The sequence below is a fragment of the Topomyia yanbarensis genome, chromosome 2 (genome assembly GCF_030247195.1).
Source record: "Topomyia yanbarensis strain Yona2022 chromosome 2, ASM3024719v1, whole genome shotgun sequence".
Taxonomy (NCBI): Eukaryota; Metazoa; Arthropoda; class Insecta; order Diptera; family Culicidae; genus Topomyia; species Topomyia yanbarensis.
In genome coordinates this window covers 204,605,234-204,628,667 of record NC_080671.1, presented here as the reverse complement: position 1 = coordinate 204,628,667, position 23,434 = coordinate 204,605,234, and the positions used below count along the sequence as shown (strand labels likewise).

At 39.6% G+C, this 23,434-nt stretch overlaps 1 protein-coding gene across 1 annotated transcript in view; it reads right to left on the bottom strand.

Moving 5' to 3' along the window:
• LOC131682749 (protein yellow) overlaps positions 1-2,708 on the bottom strand; it is a 112,645-nt gene extending 109,937 nt beyond the window's left edge. The window contains exon 1 of the mRNA XM_058964466.1: positions 2,250-2,708. Coding sequence (XP_058820449.1) covers positions 2,250-2,485 — 236 coding nt within the window. The 5' untranslated portion in view covers positions 2,486-2,708. The remainder of the gene's footprint in view (positions 1-2,249) is intronic.
• Positions 2,709-23,434: the final 20,726 nt, after the last annotated feature.

The window sequence follows — 23,434 nt, the reverse complement described above, 5'->3', positions numbered from 1 at the left end:
TGAACCACTATCATACGAGGCTAGGTCCCGTACGAAATAAACTCAGACACCACTTCGTTAAAAATTCAATATCTTTTCTATTTTGGTGGCATTCATTTTTCGAATCACAAAATAGAATTAATTCACTTCGTAAATACTCTACGCACATACTTTACTTCGATTTACTTCTTTCTATAATACTAAGCAAATGATCAAAAAAACTTTTGAGTAGATTTTCATTTGCCCATAAAATATTTTGGTTGTAGAACAGAACATATGGGCACAAAAAGAACGTGCTAATACAACACACAAATAATATTTGTCCAGGAGGGTGTCACTCCTGTCATCCGCTATGGAGATATACGGACTTTGACAGTAGTCAACATATGATGGGCCTAGCTGCATCTAGGCCCACGTCGCCCGTGCAATAGCATTGGGTTGTTTTGATTTTAACAAAGGCAGATGTTGGCTAGGACAAAATGGCTGCCTAGCAGGGGGCTGTATTTGTCCGAATGACCATGTCAACTTTCTGTCAAAAGTTACGTCGGGGCGCAGACAATCGACCACTTTCCCCTACCGCATTTTTTGCTTTGCAAGCGCTATACTAATTTGGTTTCAAAATTTATCAAGAAATTTTACCCCTAATATGCGTATCTATGTGCTTCGCAATCTATGCTACGCAAAACAATAACAACATATCAAAACCACTGATATGTATATCACGATCGCTACTTCATGATACAGTACCAGTAACGGTAGTCAAATTTGAATACACAGATAAATGAGTCGTCTTCGTTTGTTTGTGGGGTTCCAGTTTTCATCTGACGTATGATGATAGGAGCAGAAATGCGCAACAAAAACTTTTTGTGCAATTGCCATACATATGGGTAATTGCAGACAATTATTTTTTTAAATAATGCGGATACGGTGATGAAATTAATGTTGTGGTCATTTGCTATCATTTCGGTTACTACGTTAGCTATCGATAAGGCATACATATATTGATTGTGACCTACAAATGAGCTGCATAAAATAAGCAGATACAAGGTGCCAATTCCAGAAAAAGACTAACATCAATACCACGTAATTTGTTGTAATAATAACTCGCAATTATGTATGTTGTTTTATGTGAAATTGAATTTTTTGATGATTTCACGTTTAATAAAGAAGCACATCCTTAGTACCTTATAAGCAAGCTGTCAGCACATTAGTGTAAAGTGCTCTGGATGGCTCGTAAAAAGCTGATTTCAGATTCGCAATAATCTCACTTTAATGCAAATAAACAATCCACTTGATGATTTCGATAGTCAGGGGAGAGTGGGTACCCTTGATCCCACTTTTGTTTTTTCCCATAACTTTTCAATGAAATAAAAATTTAAATTGCAAAATTCGCCATTTTGTAGTCAATTTGAATTGTAAGAGCTATGAATAATATGTAAATCCGAGTACTATGCACTGTCAGTAATATGAACAATTTTGGAAATCATGTCAAAACGAGGTTTTTGTAAAAACGTGTGGTAACTTGATCCCCTGCCTACTAGGGCTAAAGAAACAAAGCACACTATGACTAATAGCCACTAACATTCAGCCAATCATCTGTCCTGACAAATTAATTAATTAGACTACCTTTTTGGATGCACAACAAATTTTAATCACAGTAGAAAGACAAGACAAGTATTTGCGTAAATCAGTGCTGTTTAACTGGATTTTCCAACCTCATACCGTAATTTGCTCACGAAAAAAACAATTTTAGATTAAATAATAGTGCCAGGCACTTTATGAAAATGATGTTTTTCTATTTCTATACATTTCGAAAGTGTTTGAGAGGACTAATGATAGGGATCAAGTGTACCCAGTGTTACAGGGATCAAAGATACCTATTGTATAAGGTGAACAAAATTTATTTTTTTTTGTATGTGTTGTGAAACTTTTTATTTTAAGCATGTTTTTTTTCTAGACGAAAGCCCTTAGAAAGTAATCGTACTTGAAAATATTCATATACAATTAGTTAGCCGATCTCATACAACCGCTTAAAAAATTGTAAAAAGATCTTCGAGATGGATATCAACACATATTTTCTAAAATATTGTACAATTTTTCCAAACCAAATGTTATACATTAGATTTGTTTTTGAAACATCATTAACGATCAAATATTTCATTTTCTTTTTATATTGTCGTAACTTTTGATGTATAGATAATGAGATATGGCCAGGGAATCAAATATCCCCAAGGATCAAGTGTCCTCACTCTCCCCTAATTATTACCTACCTTGGAACTGTTATGAATAGTTTGTCTTTCCATCTGTCCAGTCCGAGCGGCAAATTATTGGACGACACATATTTTCCTGACTCAATTGCCTGTTGTTTGACATCCAGTGATGGCCAATCAAATTCCACTTCGCGCCATTTGAACTTTTGTTGCAACTTTACCGCATTGACCGTGAGGACCACCAAGATCAAAATTTGCAGGCACGACAAAACGATCGATTTTAAATACAGCATCATGTTTATGCACTTCACTTTTATTTCAGTTTTTTATACGTGCCTAGCTATTTAAAGTAGACCACCACTTGCTCTGTCTGGTTTCAAACATTAACGCGAATCAAGATCACCAGCCGTTCACTACCGGGGAGTTTGGAACGGATCAACTTAGCAGCTCACAAAGCTGGAACCTATGGTAGCGCTCGCGTCGAGAGATCGAGCCGGTTTGACCTGTGTTCGTAGCAAGCGGTTGAGTTTTGTGTGTTTCTCTATTCTAAATTGCTCCAGCTGGTTGTGGTGTCTCTTTAACAAACAGGTGCAAGAATTAGCAAATCAAGTTTCTCTCAGAGCTGGGCAGGTCTTGTTTCTGATAGCCAGTCTCTTTAAAATTATACCGCGAATCAACTCACGGATAAAGCGGCCGGCAATGCATTGCAATGCCAGGAAAACCCAAACCAGATCCAATGGTTCTGTTCTGACCGTTGTTAACCGAAGCTAAGCAAATACAGTATGATTCTGTTAATTTGAATATGACTGCCATCTGTTCAATGTTTCAAAATAACTGTTTGTAAAGATTGGAAACGCCACAAAAAATATTCACTATGGATTTAATTTAATTTATTTTTTTCTTTTTATTTTTCGTCAAGCATATGTATACTACATAGAATGGTATTACAATATATGCTCATATACTATACATTATTTCTACGGTTAAGTTCAAATTCAATTTGTTTTCTGGACATGGAAAGGTCGATAATTGTACAATTATCATTATAATGACGCATCATTCTATTGATGGGGCTATTTTTAGCATAGTTTGTCCTAGAAGATTGTTCTTGGAATAAATTACGACTTCTTAGTTGACGGCTAGGTACATAAAATTTTATTTGCGAAAGTAATGACGCGGATTGCACACGTTGAGAAATAATGTCGGTAATAAAGCAAAGTATGGCAAATTCGCGGCGTTCTTTGAGTACTTGTTTGTTAATGAGCACGCAACGTGCTATATACGATGGAAGAGGAAATGTCGTTCAGTTTAGTTTACGAAGTATGCGTACAAAAGAAATTGTTTTTGGGCTGATTGGACGCGTTCTTCGTACAGGACAGTGTATGAGTTTCATACTACGCAGCAATGTTACAAATTCTAAATGGTTTGATGTTGTTGAGCGGCCTTTATAAAAGCCATGCTGTTTGCTAGTTATTTGATTTTTGATTTGCTGAAATATTTTGTCATTTACTAGATTTTCGAATTGTTTTGGAATGCATGAGATAATGGTAATCCCTCGATGGTATCGGATGTCCGATTTAGTGCCTGATTTAAATATTGGCACTAAAAAGGATGATTTCCATATTTCTTGTAATGTTCCATTTTTCAGTGACATGTTGAAAATATGTAGTAATGGTAGAGTAAATTCTTCTGCTAGATTTTTAAAAAATATGTCCAATTCCGTCAAATCCAGGTCCTTTTGATGCGTCTACGTTTTTAGTGCAGTGGTAATTTCGTGTTCAGATAGTTCGTGGACGGAAAAGTCATTTGAAAATTCAGGTATAAATGAAAAGTAGTCGCGGTCGCGGTCTGTTTCGGAATATGAAGTATACATTTCTTGAAAGAATTTTCCAAATAAATAGCAGATTTCAGTACTGTTATTTCCTACATGTCCGTCAAAATGCATTTGAGATGGAAAGTTGCTACTTTTAAATTTCATTTTCACGTCGCTGAAGTCATTTTTTGGACAAGTCTTGATTTCATTCTCGATTTTACGATTATATTTTTCATGCGCAGTGTTAACCCTAGAAAGTTGCACTGGGGTACAAATGTACCCCACGCCTTCTTTGGGGCCGTGTAAAACGAGAATTTGGCATTTACCGACCTGGGACCCTAACCATAATTCAATTTAAAGTTCCTAGTAAGAGTAGGAAAAGATGGTATAGCCAGTTTGCTTATAGCCTTCGTGGAAGCAGGTGTCAAAGTTGGCGTGGGATACATTTGTACCCCAGTGTACGGTGGCCGTTAGTGTTTCGTCAGGTTTCGTGCTGTCAGTGGAAATGTGATTCGTGACAATACCAGTTTAAATACTGGTTGTTTTTCTACGGTAGTAACAATTAGTATAATAGTCGTTTTCAATCGTTTATTTAATTAATTTAATTTAATTTTGAAGCGGAACAAAAAATCGTTCTCATTTTTGCTATTTTTTATTGTTTTATTGTTATTTTTTTATAGTTTTTTCAAAGCAATGGTTCGCAAGTATAATTTGCGCACAATAACAGCTCTAACAGTAACATTGCGTGGTACCAATGTATTACTGGTCAGAAATGTTTTTTTCATTTCATTTCGTGGTATTTTCCAAAACCCTATTTTTAAACTTTCACTCTTCAAAATATTTGTAGTTTTTCAAAAATATCTAAATTCCATTTTATACCGTATCAAGATCATTCTTTCAACTTTTAGAATCATTTGATTTTTTTCCAATCGGTTGAAAATTCGCAAAATTATGGTAATTTTTGTGAAAAAAGTCAAAACAGCGATTTTTTCACAAAATGAAGAAAATGGAGTATTATACATTCCCTTTGTTTGCATTTTTACTTGCGAAAATTGCGATCAAACGCGTGGGATACATTTGTACCCCAGTGCAACGTTCTAGGATGGAACAGCAAGCAACAGTACTAGCAAATCGTACGGACATGTTAACGTCCAATATTTTTCAAAGTTTTTCAGTGATATTCAACAGGAAAATGAAGTCAATCGTTTAGTAGGTAGTTGTTGAGTTACGTGTTAGTAGGTTGAAATATTGCGAGAAAAGTGTGATTTTGCATAGAAATTTGTCGTCACAACTTTGCCATTGAAGTATTAAGATTTATGACAGCTCATTTACAACCACAGATGCAAAGTCAAACCAAAGGAGTTTGGTTTGTTTGCCTCACGAAATACCTAACCTCAACCGGTTTCTGCAGTGCAATTTTTTTTGTTTTCCTCACGAAATAATTGGGCACTGTTTCTTTTTTAACGGGAGTAGAAAGGTAAATCCCGGTCATCGCGGGAAGCAGAAAGTTAGCAAAAGTTGAGCAAAGCGAAATTGATGCTGGCAGAGCTTCTGCGAGCATTTTGCGCGATTTGTGCGAGAATTCTGGCAACGAATACGTCCAAGATCTCTGCATGCTTCCTGCCACATCTTTGTCAGATGTTTTGCTCGATTCGTGCTAAATTCCACCAGGTGGGAATTGCCAGGATCTTTGCACAGTTTATGTCCGAGTTATGCCAGGGTTTAGCTCGGTTCCTGTCAAAATTTGCCAGAAAACGCGAGCGAAACCGAGTTCGCCCTAGCTCAACTAACCCGACAGGATACGCGCAGAAATCTGACAGGGCTGCCAAACCAAGACTTCCCAGTTAAACTCATTCCGGAACCGGTTCGGATTTCTGAATGGAGTCATTATGGATTCCAAATCAAATGCAACAAGCGATTCCGACTCAGAATCGGTTGTTGCATTTGATTTGGAATCCATATTGACTCCATTCAGGATTCCGAATTAAATTCCGAATGGTTTGACCGGGTTAGAGCGGTCTCTGCCAGAAAGTTTGCTGGGATGTGAAGCAAGACACGAAAAAATACGCCAGTTCCTTCCACTTAGCGCCTGCAGCGCCACCTGGACCTGAGTAGCTGATGCAACAATTTCACGGATGGGGGAGAAATCTTCACAGAAATCTCATGAATTTATTTCAGAGCTGGTGAGATCGTTTCATGTCATTTTCAATGCTTGTCTACCTTCATAAATATTTTCCTTTTTGTAAATACGTGCCAGAATCACAAATATTTTTCATTCTGGAAGTGCGAATATATTGCAAATATCCAATTTATACGTGGATGCATTCGCGCGGGTCTTATTGTATATGAAGGCGGCCTCAAAATGTACGTGTAGGAACAGGCATTCTTGAAATGGGTCGTTGGATGTACAATAGAGCTATCGCCTTTCATTTCCAGGGTCAAACATGTGTACATCTATCGATGAAAACAAATATATCATTACATAGATGCAGAAAGGTTCTTCCATAAAAGCACTGCCGGACAGTGGGAGACGGATTTTATAGAGACACACACACATACACACACGCGCACGCACACACACGCAGTGTTAATGGCTATGTCGAGGTTGGTTTTATGGTATTCCGGCACATCCTCATACTCCAAGTTGTCCGGGAAGAGTTTTGATGAATGAAAATTGTATATTCGATTGCTGTGTGAAACACTTCATTTTTCCATAATGGAGTTAAAGATGCATTAACACAGAAGTCTTCAATGCAGTTCGTGAAAAAGAGGTCTAAATATGTTTTTTTATTTTATTTTTTACATGGTTGATTTGGTGCAGGCCAAATTCTGATATTTTGTCAAATAAGTATTCAAGTGTTTCATTTCCGCCTACGACTGGGAGTAAGAAAGTTTCGTTTTCAATGCCTACGATGAAGTTAGTGTTACGTTGATTAAAGTCGCAATAAATATGCAGTTTTCCTTCAGGTTCCATGTTTGATATGATAGATTCTACAGTTTGAAAACATAGTTCAAATGATTTTTTGTGAGCATTTTCAGGTGGGTAATACATTTTTTCTGACAAAGAGACAAATTACGGTCATGCCACTAAATTGATTTCCAAAAATTTCTTCGCTTCTAGCGCTTTCATCCCAGCTAGTTTCTGTTCCCAGAATTATATAAAAAGAGGATGAAATTATTTTTGGATGGATTTGTTTCATTTTCGCTGGGCTTTTCATTCGAATAAAATTTTGGCAATAGACTAAAATTTCAATCGAATTTCAATTCAATCTGTTGGGGATGCGAAAAAGCTTTTTAAATATTTAAATGACTTACATTTATATTTTCTGCTTCTATACAGGGCGTCGTTACTTCCGAAAATTCGACGTTCCTAATTTATGCAGAGCTTTGCGGAGTTGTTGAAGGCGGCGAGTTCTTTCGCTTGACAAAAATTTTCCATGAGAGTCACGGACTGCTGTTGCTTCGTCTGGGTTCAGCCCGTATTCCTGACAGATGTCGATAATAATGCGCAAGAGATGGTCGGGTGTGGTCGGTAGTCCTTCGGATGCGAGCGTCATTTTGATGCTGGTTGTTGGGAATCAGATTCCAGGAAAAGCACTCATTTTAGCGGGTCGGTTAGCTGTCCAAACCCGTCCTTAGTTGTTGGTTTAAATGCTATATTACACTCGATCCTACGGGCCTTGGTTGGAAAGTGGATTTTCGGAGTGATTGCAAAGCAACAACTATGAATTTTAAACTAAAAAGAACACCCGCTCAACCAGCCTGTGGGGAGAGTAAATTATAGTTTTAAAATTACATAAACAATTTATATATTTTCTGATAGTTTATATGAAAACCTTTCGAACGAGCCATACATTGTTGAAACTGGACGAGATATTTAACATTAAATACGGATGACGGATAATTACCGTGTTCCAATATCTAGAAATGAAACCAAAATCAAGCAATCAACTATTATCGCCGAAACGGCTAAGTTTAGGTCAATAGGACCTTCGAAGGATTTATTGGAAGTAATATGCTCTTTCTTTTGATATTGTGTTTTCAGAGATTTATTCCCCCTGTAAGTGAGATATTTTCATTATTATTCTGTTAAGTGATTAAATTGAGATGCTGCCTTCAGCAAATTTGTAGCTCTTTCTTTTGCGAACAATTGTACTGAAGGAATAAAGTCTCTATATTGTATGCTTTAAAAGTTATAGCATGTTATTTATTGTTTAATATAGTAATGATCCATTTTAATATACGAGCCGAATATAATTTCGATAAAACATGAGGACATATTTTGTATTTAATCGCTAGTAATAACAATCGAACAATTTCAACTTGTCTGTATGTTCCTTGATCGCTTACAAGTGTGCAAACTTTCATTTGTCAGAGTCTTGTGACAGCTAATTCTTTAGCTGACCCTCGGATCGATCTGGAACATATCTCGAAAAACGAAAAGCGAAATAAATGACTCCAACAAACAAATTCGTATAAACTCGTCTACAAAAAACTTTTTCGAATACTGTCTACTTGAGGATTATTTTTGAGGATATATTTTTTCTGTTGCATCGATTACACCAAATTTTTGTTAGTTTGATAAAAGATTAATTTAACAGTTTCTACGAAAATATGGCGAACCTTCTCTCATTCGTTCGTTTGTTTGGGTAGTTTATGTTATAAAAGTGTTCTAAATTAATAAGTGTACCAAAAATTAAAATGTCGATATTTCTGAAAATAATTTTTTTTCAGCATAATCCAAAAATACGTGTGACGTTATTTTATACACCCAAAACGGTGAGCTCAGATTTTCTGTTTTTGGGCTCACAATCTCATTCCCAAAAGCAATCCTTTTTGAACATTGAGCTGTTCGCGCACAATTCGGGATGAGCGCAACGCTCACGCAAAAAAAACGATGACACACACTCACACACAAGGAAACTTTGTTAGTATTTAGTTTCGTATCTTTCTTCTACACCTTACATTCCCCCCACCCAACTACCACAAGCAATGTCATCACCATTGCTGCTGCATTGCATTATGTTTTGTTTCATTCTTTTCTTCGCTGCTATAAATAGCTCGTGACCTGAAACTTCTAGTAAAAAAAATCTTATATCAGATTCAAGATTAGAACCGACAAACTTCTAATCGGTAAAAACACCTCTTTATTGCCCGTACCATGACGACACACTGGTGGAGTAGTATAATGGCGTATATAAAGCTTCACACTTATGATGAGTGAGATAATATCGTTTGCATCCCGCCGCCGCGTCGGTATTTCAGCATCGTCATTGACGCATTTTGCTTTGTACCATTTCCCCGCTGTTATTAATATTTTGTTTGTATGTATGTGTTGGGAACTAAGCCTTACTAGAAAAAAGATTATCGGGTAGCATCAAGACTGGAACCGACAAACATCCACTCGCTAAAACGCCTGCTTTACACCTTATGCCATAACGACACATAATGAGCAGTCATTCGAATGGGCTATATAAACTTCGCATCATTGCAGCAGTGATCACAAATGGGACAGTATGGAGACGATGGTATGTGTTATTCAAGTTATCCCTGCACTACATGAGCCAACAGTGTGTAGCTATGGGGTACGATATTGTATTCCACAAGTATGAGGTTGGTTTAACACTAATGCATCGTTTGGGAGCTTTTCGCTCACAGTTTGAGAGCGAAAAAAACAGAATCAATTCCGCTCTCAACGATTCGTTTTGGGTGTATATAGAAGGTAAACAAAAAATATCAAGTCATTCGTTATCGAGCACTCAGTCGAGATAGAAGTCTTTTGTTGTCGGTCCGTACACTCTATAGCGACAAATAGTGTTAATCCGCGTTCAAGGTTATTCGCACACTCTACGCCTAGTCGAGGTTTCAGTATTTTTTCTCTCCTTTTGTGTTTCTGTTCCTGAATACCGTTAACCAGTTAGTGACCAATGAAGCAGCGTTCTTCTAGTAAGCCGTCTGGATACCGTTACATACACAAGCTAAGTATTAGTTTACGTTTCCCCTTCTTGGTTCTCTTACCAACGTGCACCGGGCAATAGGCCCGTGCAAAAATAACTTCCCCTGACGGCGGTTCATCTCAAGGTGAGATGGACGTCGAAACAAAATCGGCCCCCCGGCTCAAAGTATTATCCAAGCTCGGTCACCGGGCCATTCGTGATCTTCTTTCGGACCAAAGATAAAAAGTGTTTGAATGTGTTGCAGATTTCTCGAGTTCTGACGGATCGGTATTCGGCCGTGACAGAAATATCGAAAATTCTCCCTGATAAGCTTCGGGTGGTTGTTAACAATTTGACTCAGGCAAACGATATTGCTGGCTACGAGCCCTTTACGAAGGAGTACAGGGTGTATATTCCAGCTAGCAGGGTTGAAGTCAGTGGGGTCGTTTCCGATTCGAGTCTGAATTGCGAGGACCTGCTAAAATATGGGACTGGCTTTTTCAAAGACCCTATGGTTAAGCCAGTGAAAATACTGGAATGCAAACGTTTGCATTCAGCATCAGTCGCAGCTGACGGCAAGAAAATATACGTCAACTCAGACTCTTATCGGGTGACCTTCGCCGGCTCTGCCCTACCCAACTACCTTCTCTTTGACAAGGTTCGTCTACCTGTTCGCCTCTTTGTGCCGCGGGTCATGAACTGTACTAATTGCAAACAATTGGGACACACAGCCTCCCATTGTAGCAATAAAGCCCGCTGTGGGAGATGCGGTGGGAATCATGCGGATGATTCCTGTGGTAGAGATGTCGAAAAGTGTCTCTACTGGGGAGAAACCCACATGATCTCCCTTCATGTCCCGCGTACAAACAGTGCGAGGAAAATCTTAAGCGTTCCCTTCAGGGACGCTCCAAGCGATCTTTTGCAGAAATGCTTAAGATAACTACGCCACCTGTCTCTACGAACATCTTTACCAACTTGTCTACTGACGAAGGCGACTGTGATGAACCCCAGGAGGGAACATCTTCTGCTGTGCCTAGAAGTAATAGAAAAAGGAGGAATATTTCCGAAGACGAAGACGAAGCTTGGGGTCTTAAAGGCCAGAAGGTGTCTCTTCATACGCCCCCTAAAATAACTACTCAAGGAAGTACTGGTGTAAAACCGAAGCAAGTCGCTCCCGGTCTCAGTAACCTGAGCTCAGAAAAGGAGTTCCCAGCACTTCCAGGAACATCAAAAACCGCAAGTGTTCCCATATCTCAGCCAGAGAAAGAAAACAGTGCTGGCTTAATAAATTTCTCTGACATTGTGGACCGTATTCTTAAAGCGTTAAATATTTCTGACCCCCTTAAAAGTATCTTGATAAGCTTTCTCCCCGCAGTAAAAACATTTTTGATGCAGTTCACTGCGAAATGGCCCCTCCTTTCAGCGATTGTATCCTTCGATGGCTAATTCATCGAACGAGGTCAAGGATTTAATCACTGTTCTACAGTGGAATTGCAGAAGCATTATCCCGAAAATCGATTCGTTTAAAATTTTACTAAATAATTTGAAATGCGATGCATTTGCCCTATGCGAGACACGGCTCACTTCAGAAATAAACCTACACTTCCACGATTTTAATATTATTCGCTTGGATTGAGAAAACTCTTACGGAGGAGTACTTTTGGGGATCAAAAAGTGCTATTCTTTCAATCGAATCGACCTCCCCTCGACACCAGGCATTGAAGTTGTCGCTTGCCAAACCAGAATTAAAGGCAAAGACCTTTGTATTGCTTCCACCTACATCCCCCCTAGAGCCTCAGTTAGCCACCGACGGCTTTGCGATATTGCGGAACTCCTCCCCGCACCGAGGCTAATTTTAGGTGAATTCAACTTCCACGGCACGGCATGGGGTTGCCTTCATGACGATAATCGATCTACCTTACTCCATGAGCTTTGCGACAACTTCAATATGACTATTTTGAATACGGGTGAAATGACACGGATTCCTGCCCCTCCAGCGCGACCGAGCGCCTTAGATCTGTCCCTCTGCTCGACATCGCTGCGGTTAGATTGCATGTGGAAGGTAGTCTCTGATCCCCACGGCAGCGACCATCTGCCAATCGTAATTAATATTGCTAACGGTTCAAGGCCATCGAATACAATCAATGTTTCGTATGACCTCACACAAAATATTCATTGGAAGAGCTACGCGTCCGCGATATCCGACAAAATCAAGTGCACTCAAGACCTTCCTCCGGAGGAAGAGTACGGGTTCCTGGCTGGCTTAATTCTCGATACCGCGATTCAAGCTCAGACTAAACGCCTACCAGACGCGAACTCACGCGGGCGTCCTCCCAATCCATGGTGAGACAAAGAGTGCTCAGACGTGTACGCGGAGAAGGCCGCTGCGTATAGGACCCTCCGGGACGACGGGCTGCCAGATAGCTACCGACAGTACGCGATGGCGGAAACGCGCATGAAGAGTTTGATAAAAGCCAAAAAACATAGCTACTGGCGCCGGTTCGTCGACGGACCAGCTAGAGAAACATCGATGAGCACTCTTTGGAGTACGGCCCGGCGCTTACGAAACCGAAACAGTACTAACGAGAGCGTGGAATATTCAAACCGTTGGATATTCGATTTTGCCAAGAAGGTTTGTCCGGATTCCGCCCCGGCACAGAAGATCTACCACGCCGCGTCCCCTCACGATAACGCGAACGAAACACCGTTTTCGATGGTGGAGTTCTCACTTGCTCTCTTATCATGTAACAATAAAGCCCCAGGGCCAGACAGAATCAAATTTAACTTGTTAAAGAATCTGCCAGACTCTGCCAAGAGACGCTTGTTGAATTTATTTAATAAGTTTCTTGAGGGTAATATTGTCCCTCATGACTGGAGGCAAGTGAAGGTCATCGCAATTCAAAAACCAGGAAAACCAGCCTCCGACCACAACTCGTATCGACCGATTGCGATGCTGTCCTGTATCCGAAAGTTGTTCGAGAAAATGATCTTGTTTCGCCTCGATAGTTGGATTGAAGCAAATGGCTTACTGTCAGATACACAATTTGGTTTCCCCAAAGGCAAAGGGACGAACGATTGTCTTGCGTTGCTCTCAACAGAAATTCAAGTGGCTTATGCTAGCAAAGAGCAGATGACATCAGTTTTCCTAGAAATAAAGGAGGCTTTTGATTCAGTTTCTATCAAAATTGCACCAGCATGGTCTTTCACCGACTCTAAACAACTTTTTGCTAAACTTGCTGTAACATATGCATTTTTCGCATGGTGATTTATCGACATCACGAATTAGCTACATGGGTCTTCCCCAGGGCTCATGTCTAAGCCCCCTTCTCTATAACTTTTACGTGAATGACATTGACGAATGTCTTGTCAATTCCTGCACGCTAAGGCAGCTTGCAGATGACGGTGTGGTCTCTATTACAGGTCCCAAAGCCGTCGATCTGCAAGGACCATTGCAAGATACCTTCGACAATTTGTCTGCTTGGGCCCTCCAGCTAGGTATCGAGTTCTCCACGGAGAAAACTGAGCTAGTCGTATTTTCAAGGAAGCGTGAACCAGCGCAACTACAGCTTCAATTAATGGGTCAAACTATTGCTCAGGTTTCAACTTTCAAATATCTCGGGGTCTGGTTCGACTCTAAAGGAACCTGGGGATGTCACATTAGGTATCTGAAACAGAAGTGCCCACAAAGGATCAATTTTCTCCGTACAATAACCGGAACATGGTGGGGTGCCCACCCAGGAGACCTGATCAGGCTGTACCAAACAACAATATTGTCGGTGATGGAGTACGGGAGTTTCTGTTTCCGCTCCGCTGCGAACATACATTTCATCAAACTAGAGCGAATCCAATATTGTTGTTTGCGTATTGCTTTGGGTTGCATGCACTCGACACAAGTGCTGGCGGGCGTCCTTCCGCTGAAAAATCGATTTTGGGACCTCTCATATCGATTGCTCATCCGATGCGATATATTGAACCCGTTAGTAATTGCAAATTTTGAAAGGCTTGTCGAGCTCAATTCTCAAACCCGATTTATGTCCTTGTACTTCGATTACATGGCACAAAATATCAATCCTTCTTCATACTATCCCAACCGTGTCAATCTCTTTCATGCTTCTGATTCAACTGTATTCTTCGACACATCCATGAAAGACGAGATTTGTGGAATCCCGGATCACATACGTCCGCAAGTGATCCCAAGCATCTTTCATAGTAAATTTCGAGAAATCGACTGCAACAAGATGTTTTACACCGACGGGTCACGCCTCGACGGCTCCACTGGCTTCGGTATATTCAATCAAAACCTCACCGCCTCATTCAAACTCAATGATCCTGCTTCAGTTTACGTCGCAGAACTTGCTGCTATTCAGTATACCCTTGGGATCATTGATACTTTGCCCACCGATCATTACTTTATTGTCTCGGATAGCCTCAGCTCAATCGAGGCTCTCCGTTCAATGAAACCTAGAAAGCACATTCCATATTTTCTGGGGAAAATCTGGGAGCGCCTGCGTGCTTTGTCTGTAAGATCGTACAAGATTACCTTAGTTTGGGTTCCCTCGCATTGCTCCATTCCAGGTAATGAAGAAGCGGACTCTTTAGCTAAGGCGGGCGCTTTACAAGGTGACATATATGAAAGACCAATGAGCTTCAGTTTCAGTATTACTCATCAGAGAACCCTCGAAAGTTGGCAAACTTCATGGAGCAATGGTGAACTGGGAAGGTGGCTACATTCGATAATCTCTAAGCTACTCATGATCGCATATCAGTCCCATAAAGATAGGAAATCCCATGGAAAATGGGACAACTATGCGATCATGGGTAGTAAGGTATCGACGAAACTTTGGCTCAGGGGGATGGATGTGGGTCGGGATTTCATTCGCGTGATGTCTCGGCTCATGTCCAATCACTACACGCTGGACGCACATCTCCGGCGTATTGGGCTCGTGGATAATGGTATCTGCGCTTGTGGCAACGGTTATCACGAGATCGAACATGTTGTCAGGGCATGCGCCGAGTACTGTTCTGCCAGATCTCAACTATTCGATTCCCTTCGGGCCCGAGGAAGATCACCCAATGTCCCGGTTCGAGATGTACTAGCAAGCCGCGATATTCTCTACATGTCACTTATATACACGTTCCTCAAAACCATCAATATCCAAATTTAAATGCCCCTATCTTTTCTCTTATCATTTCCAGAAGTGCCCTCTTCCGCCTACCGTACCCCAACGATGGTTTGATACGACTCCAAGACGAGACAAAACATCTGTCGAATGAACCAACAACACGAGGTCTACAGTACAACATCACACGCGCAACGCGGTGTGTTTCCGATCCGTATCTGAGCCGTACTACGTAATCGTCTGGCGGAACCCCTCCCGGCTCGAGGAAAACCGCCCGGCGTCCCAATACTTGATGCGTTCGTTCGAATCTGTAATCCTGGCCGTTGATTCCTGATGCCGGAAACTGAAAGTTTATATCCACCCCCTCCCTCCCCCTGTCAGCCTTGTCCACCGTCTCTCCCATGTCTCTGATACACAGATGTATGACTTCACCCCCTTCTCCCCTTGAATATCTTCCCAAAACTTATGTTCCCCCCTATCTTCTAGTTTTAGTTGATCAATATTTAATCTCGTTAAGAAATGCCCAACAGTACCACTATTTTAAAATAGCCCTAATTAATTCCCCCTTACTTTGAACCACTCTCTCTAGTTATTTCTAGTTAATAAGCTTGTAAAATGTTCCGCTTAGTTAATATTTAATTTCTCCAACAATCTCCCTTCTAAAAATCATAAAGTGAATTGGTATACAAATAACACACAAAATGACCCGTCCCCCTGATCTTACGAATATTATATTATCCCCTCTTTTATATGTATAAGTTAGCTGTAAAGTTTTTTTTTAGTTTCATTATATAAAACAAAATAGTATTGAAATAACCCTCTAGTTTTAAGAAATTCAAAATGTAAAACAATGAAAAAATGGCACCTTTAAGTTAACGCATGCGTGCCTTATCAAATAAACAAATTGAAAAAAAAATATCAAGCGATTTAAAAATGTCAACTTTTGAAGGTGTGTGATTTGTTAAAGAATGACCCTTAAGGGAGGCATGTTAGACCCGTTTGTCCTACACAACAGCCGTTCTCATCTTAAAATCCATCCGATCGTGTTCCACATTCCATTACTTTTAAATATTTTTCTCTCATGTTATACCGATTGTGTGGCACACATTAGTGTGTACTCCAACCCTCATGTGATAATGTGCACAACCCTGAATGGTAATACATGATCGACCACATACCTTGGTTGATGTCGGCATAAACATTCATTGCTGCCAACACACAGTCGACATAACACAAGCAGACGGCTTCTTCCGCCATGATCCAAAATAGTCAGTATATTCTTGATGGAGCTCTCAATAGGTAAGACCAAGCATGCGGAGTGAACACTGATCAGCCATTAACGTTGGGTGATTACTTTTCCTGCTCCATAGAACTCCACACCGATCATTAGGCGAACTATTTTTTTATAGCACGGGAATAATTTGCGCTACAGTAATGACCCGTTTTAATCACCAACCGAAAAATTTTGGTTGATAGAACAGGGAAGTTTATAAAATCGGGAATTTTTTCTTTATTTGCATTTTTCCATCCATTCCTTAAAAGCACGATGCAGAAATTATTCTTTGATTAATTATACAGAGCGTTAGTGGTTCCATAGAGCGAGTAAAGGCGTTACAACCTTGGCTCATTAGCCAAGGCAAGGTGTAAATGCCTTTTTGGCATCCCAAAGGACCAAAGGAGTGACATTAACCTTCTTAGCCTAGTCACTCCCAACGATTTATCATATCCCCTTTACACTGAAACGGTCGGTACGGTTGTCCTCGTTACTTCCTCCTTCAGGATTCAAAATGATTCGATAGTTAGATTATTTATTAAATGAATAATTTAATTGCCGTATAATTTTGAAACATCTTTAAACCAAACTCTGCACAGTAGGCCTGGTCGTTTTAAAATTTGCGACAAATTACACCCTAAGTAACAATTTTGGTTTTATTGAAGTTTTATAGCGTTAAATAAAATTAATAAAACCTCCCATGCTAACCTTATGATCTTATATACTTCCTACAGGCTGCTATAAACCCATGTTATGACAAATTGGCCCAGTTTTATTGTAATCAGTAGAACTTGTTATGCAAACTATCGTAGGAGTAATAGTTCTATTACAGTTCTATTCTACTCTTTAGGTGTGATATTAAACCAACACCATAAAACCTTCTCCTGACCTAGCCGTGTGGAAAACCACTATATGAGTGCTATTAAACAATCATAAAACTGTGTAAAATCTTCCTGAAGAAGTCCATAAATCTTCTTATGCTGTCCATGTTAGAACTTTCAGTTTTAACCTAAATTTTTTCACTGATTAGTTGTATTCAATAAAATTTTATCGTGGTTTTATTCCTTGACATCGCATGATGCCAATCATCGAACAAAATGCCATATTGTAAGGTATACATTTTTTCAGAATAGTGAATAAAAGAACTTTCTTATTGTTCATAAAACATCCATGCGTGTTTGAAGGCATGCCGTTAAGGATTTATGGTAAAACATCATGAAAGAGCAACGCAAAATAAATGCGCCCCATGAATTCTACTAAAAAAGAGCATTCGGTACTATTTTCTGCAAATATTGAAACAACACTTAACCAAGTTTTGGAAGAAAAATGCTAATGTTTTGTTAACCGTTATGTATCCGACGCGGTACCCGAGTACCTTTTTAGGTTTCAATTAATGAAATTCCTATATTTTAACCATAGCTGGAAATTGAAACTTTGTGACATCTTAGAACTTCACTAAGTTAAGCTTTTGGGCTAATAATATTGTTGATATAGTAAGGGGGAGTATGGAGGGGCTCCTGAATTTTTTACTACGTAACAGGCCGACATGGGTACCCGGGTATCCACAAAACTGAAATGCCAATAACTAAGGTAATTTCCAACCGATGTTGATGCTTTTGGGTGTTTTGGGTTCAGGAACTCATCCGCTTTTGGACTTGGTAAAAATGAATCGGGTTACTTGATTCGGTTCCCGGGAATCCGCATTTCCGGAAGCAGGTATCCAGTGCTTGGATACTATTTGTGAACTTCAATGGAATACTAGCAAAATGAGTATCAAAATTCCAAAATTCTTGGAATTGCATCAGTAGGCTGTATCTCGTGGTTTTGGAACAATTTGGTGATTTGACCCCGGAACGGACATTCCGGAGCAGGCTCCCGTGGGGCCGTGGGTGGCCATTCCATTCCAATTCCATTTTTTAAATTGCCATAGGGTCCCGTAACAATAAATAACATACTTCCTAGACAATTTGAAGAGTTTTGATACTCATATTGCTAGGACAATATTAAAATTTACAAATCATACCCTAATACTGGAACATTACCCCGGAAAATCCGGATTACCAAGGCCCAGATCCATTCATCCAGTTCAATTTTACAAATCAAATAGTGGACGAGTTCCTGAATCCAAAAAATCTAAAAGCGTCCAAATCGGATAAAGGAAGCCATAGTTATGAGCATTTCAATTTGTGGGTACCCGGGTACCCACGTTGGCCTGTTAAAGGTGTTTTATTTTGTTGGACACATAACAGTTAAAAAGCGCAGATTCTTTCAAAAAATGTCTCAAAATGTTTGATTCCACCCTTCATACGAACAAGAAGGCGTACATTTGAGAAATTTTATTTTACAATTTGCTATTTTTGCTTCAAGGCGACATTTTTTTAAATTAAACTTGGTATACTTGAATAATTCTTTCATAAGATAATTCCTCCTAAAACGGTCATAACTGAGCAATTCATATGGCAAGCATGTTTATCGTGACACTTCTGCATCTATGTTGAGAGTGACAAGTTTTATGCTGGACTAAATCACACCCACTAAAAGTTTATCGGTAGTTATCGGTAGGCCGGGTTGTTGTCCCAAAAACGTAGTATTGACGTAGAATTGTAAAATACTGACAACTCAGATCTCAGATTAAATCTAACCCAAAAAATGAATGTAGAGTAGGATGTGTCCAAAATCAATAAAAATCGGTAGTTTTCGGTAGGAATATCAAAATATCGGTAGTTTTGCCTTGGTCGTCTGTGAATCGGTAGGGAAGACCAAAATCGGTAGGACTACCGATAAATCGGTAGGTCTGGCCACCCTGATCACAGCTTGCAGGTTTTGTTTATTTTGACAGTGACTTTGTCCAGGATGATAAATGAAAGGTGGGGGTTTTTACTATGTAACGGTGCGGTTGTCAAATTTGAGTAGCGCAATAGCTTAAAATAAACACCCTGAATACTCGCCATCTCTATAGTGTGTTCTCCATTTACTGTCAGTGTCATTCCAATCGAGCACGAGATTTGTCAATAGTCCTCGTTTGATAAAGATTCGCAGAGATTTTCTTCAAATTGTGTACCGAAATCTAGAGACAGATCTCTTTAGATGCAGTTTTAAAAATCAACGAAACTGAATATTTACTTTCCATCAAAATAGAAATTTGAAATGCATTTTACGTTGCGTGTAAGACGTTAAAGTCCTGCCACAAACTAACTCTACTCCAACAAAGTTTCGAACGAAGTAGATCAGCGTAAGAAGCTTGTTGATCAAATGTTTCGGCAAGAGTGAAAGTTGATGCAAAAATGGAAATGAAATGCGTTTTTTCAAATTCGTTATGCATTTCTAGAGTGATCTGACCCTAGACCGAAATGCATTTGTATGAGCTTATTGTTTATAGTACTAAAACGCAGATGGACTTCCTTTTTTCAATATAATGCGAGAAGTGGTTCTTAAAATTGTTGCAACGGCTGTTTTTGTCGGCAAAGTCAATTTTTGTAAACAATGAAAATCAAATCATTGCAACTCTAACAGGTAATTTAGCCACTGTAAGTGACGTATTCTTCATCACACCTAGAAATATAAAAGTACATTTATTACATTGCTGCTTTCAATATTAAAAATTACCATGCCCTTTGAATCAACTACAGTCGTGATTCGCTGGTTGGGCCACAGCCTTGTCCAACTAACGAATTTGATTCGCTAGTTGGACCGACTGACAAATGTCAAAAACTCTCCAAAAGAGATGTTGGCAGTGTAAATGTATCAGTTCACATCTCTAAATATTTTCAGATTGATTGTCAAAATTTGACATAAGATTTTGGCGTTCAGATGCTTTTTAGTTGGACAATGGTCCAACCAGCGGAGGTCCAACTAAAAAGCGGCCCAGTCAAAAAGTGTCCAACCATCGAATCATCACTGTACTAGCTTTTATTTAATTACCAATAATGACATAATTTTCACAAATGATCTAATTTCGATATTTACTTATTTTTCAAACGAATGTTATTTTGTTAAATGTGTTTCCTACCATCAACATAAGTCACCAAGTCGTAAATCGTTTTAAAAATAAAACTGATTAATGAGTTTCTCGTGATTGACAACTGCATCAGCACGCGCAAAAAAGCTCTCACCTTTATTTACCATTAAATGGTTAAATTTAAATTAAATTAAATTAAATTTTGATAATTATCCTGGAGAAACGAGAAAAACAAACCAATCCTCCTGCAGCGGTTGTTCAGAAATTCTTAAGAGTTATTAACCTGCATAGACGAAATAATCCTGTGTTGGTTCGTCTTCTTCTTTGGGTCGAAAGAAATTGAGGGAGAATTCAATTTCCGAATGGTATTTTCGAAGTAACTTATTTGCACTACAGTTACTATATTACATGCAAGTAAACAAAGATTCGAGCTTCTGATGACAATTTTATAACTCCTTAGTATAGCTCATGCCCTTTATAAGAGTAATTATTTTAAAGAGGTGTAAATATAGACATTACAAAACCGGAATACGTGCAATAATCTACGATAAAACTGTCTTATAACTTAATTTCTTGTTGTATGTTAGTTTTATTCCAGTTTTAACAAAGTACATAGAACCGTTTCACAACCACTATATAAACTTGTAACCTAAAGCTTTATCGTGGAAGTCATAACATAGTTTTATAGTGAAATTCAACAAATGAAATTACAGCTGCATAAAACCATAATAAAATCACCGGTTTCAAGGATTCCTTCATAAAACCAGGATAAAACAGTGATAAATCCCCGGGGCATTTTAATTGTTACTTGGGACATAATATGCTACAAATATTAATATTGACAAGAAAAACACCAAAGAATATCTGCAGTGTTTTCCAGGATGCTTTTCAATACTGGCTGTGTAAGGGTTAGAATGGAAAGAATAGAATAGAGTAGAGTAGTAGAGTAGAGCAGAGCAGAGTAGAGTAGAGCAGAGTATAGCAGAGTAGAGTAGAGTAGAGTATAGTAGAGTAGAGTAGAGTAGAGTAGAGTAGAGTAGAGCAGAGTAGAGTAAAGTAGAGTAGAGTAGAGTAGAGTAGAGTAGAGTAGAGTAGAGTAGAGTAGAGTAGAGTAGAGTAGAGCAGAGTAGAGTAGAGTAGAGTAGAGTAGAGTAGAGTGGAGTAGAATAGAATAGAATTGAAAAGAATAGAATAGATTAGAAAAGAATAGAATAGAGTAGAATAGAATAGAACGGTTCCATAATGCAAAACTGACATCTAAGAAAAACGTGATCAAAGATGAAAATTACATTAGCGAGCTAGGGAGAAATCATCAAATAAAGCTACATTCTAAATCAACGTTCATATCCAACGCTAGAAGAAGTGTAATCAGTCCAGTTTGTCATTAGAAACATTCAATTTACGTAAGTCTTACGGAAATCGGAAATGAATGCGTTCGCCATGTTTTAAGTTTTTGGAAGCGACGACAAGGATGAATAGTTTTACAGGATCTATCTCACTATTCTAGTTATTGATATTATACCTATCCCTTTCTTAATGAAACTTTCTTTTCCCACAAATTTAATATTTAATATTTGGTTGTTTTATTAAGGGAACAGATTTGACATTTTTGTGATATAGGGTTTTTCGTCATCAAACAATCTTTCGTTTGGGATTTTAAAGAGTTTGGAACAGGCTTAGTATTTTTATAGAGATGAGTGGATTGAGCATGGGTCTGTGGCTTTCGAATGGCATGGCCCATTCTCATTGGTTCGGACTGGTTGGTGTGTTCTTACTTACAAGTGAATTTTTCAATCAGCTTGGATTACAAGTGAACAGAAACAAGACAATAGCTGATTTAATTCGAATTTTGTTTGGTTATGACTCAAACGTGTTGGTAGGAGATAGTTTTATAGGAGTAGACAAACTAGAAAACTGACTTCACACTTTAAGAGATTAATATGCGCTAAATTGTATCCTTCGGACCGGTGTTCACAGACAGTCCGCCAAAATAGTCTTTAGTTTAAATTTTGTTTGCAGTTTGGCATTACTTCTGGGAGGATGGCTGTACTTGATGTACTCATTCACTCTCGCTCACGCGTTCATACGTCCTGTATGAGGCTTACTTGGGTGCTCTCTCTGTCGCACCTTGATTCACTCTCTAACACTCCACATGAGGCTGACTTTTGTGCTCACCTTTTTCGTTCCTTGCGAGGCTGACTTGTGTGCTCACCTTTTTCATTCCTTGCTAGGCTTACTTTTGTTCTAGCCTTTAACATACCATGTGTGGCTGACTTGGATGGTCGCCCTATCACATGGTTCACTCTTGATCGTACCACTCTATTGCACCCCTGTCGCTCCTCCTGGCATCCCAAGTGGGACATTTTTCTTAGGCCCACTTCTGACATACCATGTGAGGCTTACTTGGGTGCTCACCGTTTTCATACCTTGTGAGGCTGACTTTTGTGCTCACCTCTACCATACCATGTGAGGCTGACTTTTGTGCTCACCCTTAACATACCGTGTGAGACATACGCCTATACACTCGCTCTTCTGCCTTGCTTCGGGATGGCTGGGTTTACCCCTTACGCGGTTGCCAGTCGCTGCGCCAAACCTGCCTCAGCATGAACAGACAATTCACTTACTTTTCTGCGCTCGGCCTTTTTCGCTCCGACTAACCAATCACTAGTTAGTCGCGCCCGTCGTCTGTTGCTCGGTGCGCCAGATTACCTGTAGCCTACAGGCAATCTGGGTGGTTGCAGTCGAGACTGCGTTCCACTTCTCCACCGATTGACACATCCGCTGAATAAGGGTATCAGGGGTTGTGTCCCAACCACAGACTTCAAGCATTGCTCTTCTTTCGACGTCGAAACGAGGACATACGAACAGTATGTGTTCGGCAGTTTTATCTACACCTGGGCAGTCCGGGCAGACTGGGACCTCCGCGTGCCCGAACCTGTGGAGGTACTGTCGGAAACAGCCATGGCCTGACAGGAATTGTGTCAGGTGGAAGTGAACTTCCTCATGGGGTCTTCCCACCCAGCTCGATAGGCTAGGTATCAGCCGGTGGGTCCACCTACCTTTCGAGGAGTTATCCCACTCACGCTGCCATCTGGTGACCGAGGTCACCCTGGTGCGCTCGCGGGCTCCTCTATTTCCACGTAGC